Here is a 6,000-nt window from a genome sequence, read left to right as displayed (position 1 = left end):
CGAATGCGCACTACATCGATTATATGCAACGCAGGACACGCTAGATAAACTAGTAATATCATCAACTATGTGTAGTTATAACTAGTGATTATGATTGATTGATTGTTTTTTATAAGATAAGTTTAATGCTAGCTAGCAACTTACCTTGGCTTCTACTGCATTCGCGTAACAGGCGGGCTCCTCGTGAGGCAGGTGGTTAGAGCGTTGGACTAGTTATCCGTAAGGTTGCAAGATTGAATCCCTGAGCTGACAAGGTAAAAATCTGTCGTTCTGCCCCTGAACAAGGCAGTTAACCCACCGTTCCTAGGCTGTCATTGAAAATAGGAATGTGTTCTTAACTGACTTGCCTAGTTAAATAAAGGTGTAAAAAAAAAACGGCAAAATCGGTGTCCAAAATGACCGATTTCCGATTGTTATGAAAACTTGAAATTGGCCCTAATTAATCGGCCATTCCGATTAATCGGTCGACCTCTACTGTGGACACACTGTATGTGCATCTGTGTGTTTTGTGTGTGTCTGTGTGTGTGCGTGCGTCTGTGTTTGTGTGTGGCGTCTGTGTGTGTATAGCAATGTGTAAATGTGTGTGCGATCGAGCGCAAGATTGTGTGATGGAGTGTATGAGCGTGTGTGTATACATTTTTATGAGAGAGACCATCCCATCGCTTAACACTGTGTGCCTATGTCCATGGCTGTGTGTGCGCACTGGCTTGGCATTGACCCCTCTGTAACCCCTGACCCGTGACTCCTCAGCAACGTGATTGGTGGTTCTGGGATGGCTCTGCAGTGCATGTGCTGTGGTTGCTGTGGTTGGTTCGGTGGTTGAAAAGCTAGCAGCTTGCACCATCGTGTTGGTCTCCTTCATGTATTCCCACTACAGCAAAACACAGCATGGTTACCAACATCCCAGTTGGGTCAGAATATACTCTAGGAATTCAATTTAAATGGTTGTACAAATCCATGTATTTCCAGTGCTCAGAGTTTTCTAAGGAATAAGCTGTCTCATTCTTTTTTTTAAATGATTGGTTTGTTGTCCATCTTATTGCTATACAGGGCCATGAAAAGCTGTGATGATATATTTTCTTAAATGAAAGGAAGCCCATGGTCATGGTCATCATGATTAGTGTTCATGGAAAGAGCTTCTTTATCTCTCTGTGTCATATTGTACACCTGTCAATGGCTCTTTTCCTACTCTAAGTCATCATGGCACATTCACTCTGACGGTCTCCTCGTTGTGCTTTCAGGGGAACCGTTCAGTGTCCTCAACAGCCAATAAACACAGAGCAACACTATTTGAAAATGTCTTTGTTTTCTGGTTCCAAGGTGGTTGGAAGTCAGTCGTTGAAAGAAGCGACAAAACCTGTCAAAATAGCTGAGAGTGACGTTGATGTAAGTATGAGCAGTTTTCCGCATTACACTCACACACACTCACACACTCTCTTTCTCTCTCTCTCTCTCTCTCTCTCTCTCCCACCCGCAACCCTCAATAATATTTTCCACTGTTCTCGCAAAAGGACATTGAGTTTTAGCTTTAGCTGAGATGAGGAGACACTGACTACCATAGACCCTTAGAGAGCGCATCTAACAGTAGATGGAGATGAGAAGGGACTACAATAGAACCCTTAGAGAGCTCAGTCTACAGTAGATGAATGGAGAGGACTACATAGACCCTTAGAGCGCAGTCTACAGTAGATGAGAGGGAGAAGGATACCAATAGACCCTTAGAAAGCGCAGTCTACAGTAGATGAGATGAGAAGGGACTACCAATACCCGAGAGAGGCTCAGTCTACAGTAGATGAGAAGGGACTACCATAGACCCTTAGAGAGCTCAAGTCTACAGAAGATGAGGAGGGACTACAGTAGACCCGTAGAGAGAGCGGTCTAGATAAGATGAGGAGGGACTACAATAAGACCCGTAGAGAGAGCAGTCTAGTAAGATGAGGAGGACTACCATAGACCCGTAGAGAAGATGAGGAAGGACTACCATAGACCCTTAGAGAGAGCAGTCTAGATAAGATGAGGAGGGACTACCAATAGACCCTTAGAGAGAGCAGTCTAGATAAGATGAAGAGGGACTACCATAGACCCTTAGAGAGAACAGTCTACGTAGATGAAGATGAGGGACTACCATAGACCCGTAGAGAGAGCAGTCTAGATAAGATGAGGAGGGACTACCATAGACCCTTAGAGAGAGCAGTCTAGATAAGATGAGGAGGGACTACCATAGACCGTAGAGAGAGCAGTCTAGATAAGATGAGGAGAGACACCATAGACCCTTAGAGAGAGCAGCTAGATAAGATGAGGGACTACCAAGACCGTAGAGAGAGCAGTCCGAGATAAGATGAGGAGAGACACCATAGAACCGTAGAGAGAGCAGCTAGATAAGATGAGGAGGACACCATAGACCCGTAGAGAGAGCAGTCGAGATAAGATGAAGAGGGACTACCATAGACCCTTAGAGAGAGCAGTCATGTAGATGAGATGAAGAGGGACTACATAGACCCTAGAGAGAGCAGTCTAGATAAGATGAGGGACTACCATAGACCCTAGAGAGAGGCAGTGCTAGATAAGATGAGGAGAGACACCATAGACCCGTTAGAGAGAACAGTCTACAGTGAGATGAGATGAGGGACTACCATAGACCCGTAGAGAGGAGCAGTCTAGATAACATGAGGAGAGGACACCCATAGACCCGTAGAGAGAGCAGTCTAGATAAGATGAGGAGAGACGCCATAGAAACCGTAGAGAGAGCAGTCTAGATAAGATGAGGAGAGACACCATAGGACCCGTAGAGAGACAGTCGAGATAAGATGAAGAGGACTACCATAGACCTTCAGAGAGAGCAGTCTAGATGAGGAGGGACTACCATAGACCCTTAGAGAGAGCAGTCTAATAAGAAAATAAGAGTCGGACTAAGATGTGTCCTATTTTTTGGGGGGATATTTACCTCAACTTTAGGAGGAAGATGCATGAGTTAAAAAAATGTTTTTCTCCTATCAGAGTGTAACTACCACAACAGGAGTTAGAGTTGTGGTTTTGTAGCTTGTCATGGTTGCACTTTAACCATTTATAAGGATGCTGTTATTCTTCTGTCCACAATGAATATTCCATGGCATCAATACAGCAATCTTACTGCGAACCGAGACACGACAACAAATAAATGATGTATTCAACAGAATGGAAAATTAAGATGAAACATTATAACATWTGTTTGGGTCTGCGAAAGAATCCTTGCATATTAATATAGCAATTTTCTCTCGTTTTCAAACTACAAATAATTATTGTGCAACATCTTTATGCAAGGACTTTAATAAGATTGAATACGAGTAGTTCAGATGGAGAGCTGTGTTTGATCTTACTGCCCTCGTGAGATGACAGTCGTTTGGTACATTGAGAGAGGAAGATGAGTTGAACCTTCGTCATGACGTTTGGGTTTCTTAGCGTGAATCCCACATGGTACTCTATTCCCTATATAGTGCACTACTTTTGACCACGGCCCTATGGTAGCGCACTATATAAGGATTAGGGTGCGATTTGGGGCCACAGTCTTAATCAGGGATTAATTAAGAGGGCTCAGAGGTTCTTAGAAATGTTGACAGAAGGGCCACGTGGGATGTGGCGTATTTGCGTAATGGATTCACTCTGCATAATTATCAGCTAATGAGACAGTAGAGAGGGATGTACGTACGTACACGCACACACACACACATTCATATGCAAGCAGGTTAAATGTGAGAGTGGCGGTGAGATGAGTACACAGAGGATAWTGACACACACTCTTCACTGGGTGATGTGATAGGGGTTGTAGGAAAGATTGAGAGTCACTGTGGACAGTAACGGCCCTTTCTGTCTCTCCCTGGCCTACAGGTGAAACTCAGTGGGTTATGTGAGCAGGACAAGAACCTGAAGGAACTGGAGGTCCGGATCAGCTCTCTGAAGGACGATAAGGTACTGGATCTTCATCTCTATACTCACATACAGTCTCACAGCATTGGGGTCCATTTTAATTATAGGAAGTCTATGTCCATTCAATGTATSAGTTGTTAAAAAATATCCTCATGGAAAGTATTTGAGGTTAAAGGATATTCCTTTTTATGGTTTTTCTTCCACTTTGACAGAAATACCCGCATTGTGTGAGTTTCCCGTACTGAGTTGAAATGGAATTTACCTCGACCCTGCTGTCTCTGATATTGACCTCTAACCTCTGACCCATCAGGACAAGCTGGAGTCGGTTCTGGACCTGTCCCGCCAACAGATGGAGCAGTACAGAGACCGGCCGGCCCACCTGGAGAAGATAGCCTACCAGCAGAGACTCCTACAGGAGGACGTGGTGCACATCAGGGCCCAGATCTCCAGAGTTTCCACGGTAAGATTATCAAACACCTGTGAGTGTGTGTGTGTGTGTGTGGGACACTCAGAGGAGGCTGGTGGGAGGAGCTATAGGAGGGCCTGCTCATTGTAATGGCTGGAATGGAGTTAATAGAACGGAGTCAAACGGGGTTTCATGTGTTTGTGTTTGATACTATTCCATATATTCCCTTTCAGCCATTACAATGAGCCGTCCTCCTATAGCTCCTCCCACCAGCCTCCTCTTGTGTGCATGGGTGTGTACCCTGATTCACGCTATAAGTACTGGCCTGGTTACGTATCCACCATAGTTACTGGCACCGTGCTGGAAATGACAATATGAAAAGAAACTATCCGAGCCAGCACCGTACGGTTCGGATCAGCCCGACATGGTGAATCGGGCATCTTTGTGTGTGTGTGTGTTAGGTACATGCAGATCCAAGTGTATGGTCTTCTGTGTCGTTCGGACTGACACATTCCGAGTTATGTGTTCATGAAAACTCTTACCTCGCTGCCTTATGTTTTGTGTAGGAGATGTCCCGGGCCTGGGAGGAGTACAGCAGGCTAGAGAGCTCAGTGGAACAGCTGAGGACCGCRCTACAGACCACCATGAACTACAGCACCACCTCTCAGGTCAGAATGGGTACTGCACCTCAACATCACAGCTCAGTGCGCACACAGTGTTGTTATTCACTGTCTTGAAGAGTGTTCGGTAGATGGGTGTATCTACTGTGAAAATACTGTTGTGTTTTATAGCACAGTAGCAACCAGCTAAAGCGTGTGTTCGAAATTCTAGCGGGAGAAATCGGAGATAAAGCGGGAGCTGTGGAGAATGGAGGACGTGATGGCAGGGCTGAGCGCCAACAAAGCCAACTACAGGATCACCATCAACTCAGTGCAGAACCCAGGTGGGAGAATTATCAACTGCCCAGAGACTTCCGCCAACTATGTTTTACCATATTTTACTCAGTTGAATTCAAATATAACAACTTTATTCGTCCCCTTGGGGGAATTCCTAACTACAATACACTACATGGGAGACAAACAACCATAGTAATTTTCCATACCAAATAGATAAATCTAGTCTCCATGTACCATGTGCTTCTGTTACAAAAACAGCGATACCTTCATATTCTAACACTTACCATGACAGACAGAAAAGCACAGAGGTCAGTCATAAGTTCGTTCTTGGCCTGTGTGTGGATATGAATGCCCGATACGGATGCACGCTTATTAATTTGCTTGTGCATTTTTTTTCCCAGAGAGGAAGCTAGTGCCTTCGGTGTTGGACCCTGCATTGCCTTCCCAGTGCCCTACACCCCCACTAGGGGAGGTTAGGCCCCCTCCTCTCAGCTCCTACATACTGCCTCACAACCCTGTGCCAAAGTGGGTGAGTGGAAGTTCAGTTTGTAAATCTGGGTTTACTGGGGGATTAGAACCTGTACATGGACCAAACTCTGTTGTGGTTAGAGTGTCGGCCCTGAGATTGGAAGGTTTTGAGTTCAATCCCTGGCCGAGACTGAAACAATGGGACCTGATGCGTCTCCGCTTGGCACTCAGCATTAAGGAGATAGATTGGGGGTAAGACCCTGCGATATACTAGCGTCCTGTCCAGGGGGTATACTTGTACATTATGTTACTATTGTTGATCATATT

General features: G+C 45.2%; 1 protein-coding gene across 6 annotated transcripts in view; it reads left to right on the top strand.

The window, feature by feature from the left end:
• Positions 1–6,000, top strand: part of LOC111971919 (pleckstrin homology domain-containing family A member 7) — a 184,684-nt gene that overhangs the window by 161,330 nt on the left and 17,354 nt on the right. For all 6 annotated transcript variants that reach the window (XM_023998705.3, XM_023998704.3, XM_023998709.2 and 3 more), the window contains 6 exons: positions 1,321–1,386; positions 3,865–3,945; positions 4,214–4,363; positions 4,876–4,977; positions 5,141–5,252; positions 5,607–5,734. In XM_023998705.3, the coding sequence (XP_023854473.1) occupies positions 1,321–1,386; positions 3,865–3,945; positions 4,214–4,363; positions 4,876–4,977; positions 5,141–5,252; positions 5,607–5,734 (639 nt within the window). The remainder of the gene's footprint in view (positions 1–1,320; positions 1,387–3,864; positions 3,946–4,213; positions 4,364–4,875; positions 4,978–5,140; positions 5,253–5,606; positions 5,735–6,000) is intronic.

Source organism: Salvelinus sp. IW2-2015, linkage group LG13 (genome assembly GCF_002910315.2).
Source record: "Salvelinus sp. IW2-2015 linkage group LG13, ASM291031v2, whole genome shotgun sequence".
NCBI lineage: Eukaryota > Metazoa > Chordata > Actinopteri > Salmoniformes > Salmonidae > Salvelinus > Salvelinus sp. IW2-2015.
This window is presented reverse-complemented; position numbering and strand designations above follow the sequence as displayed.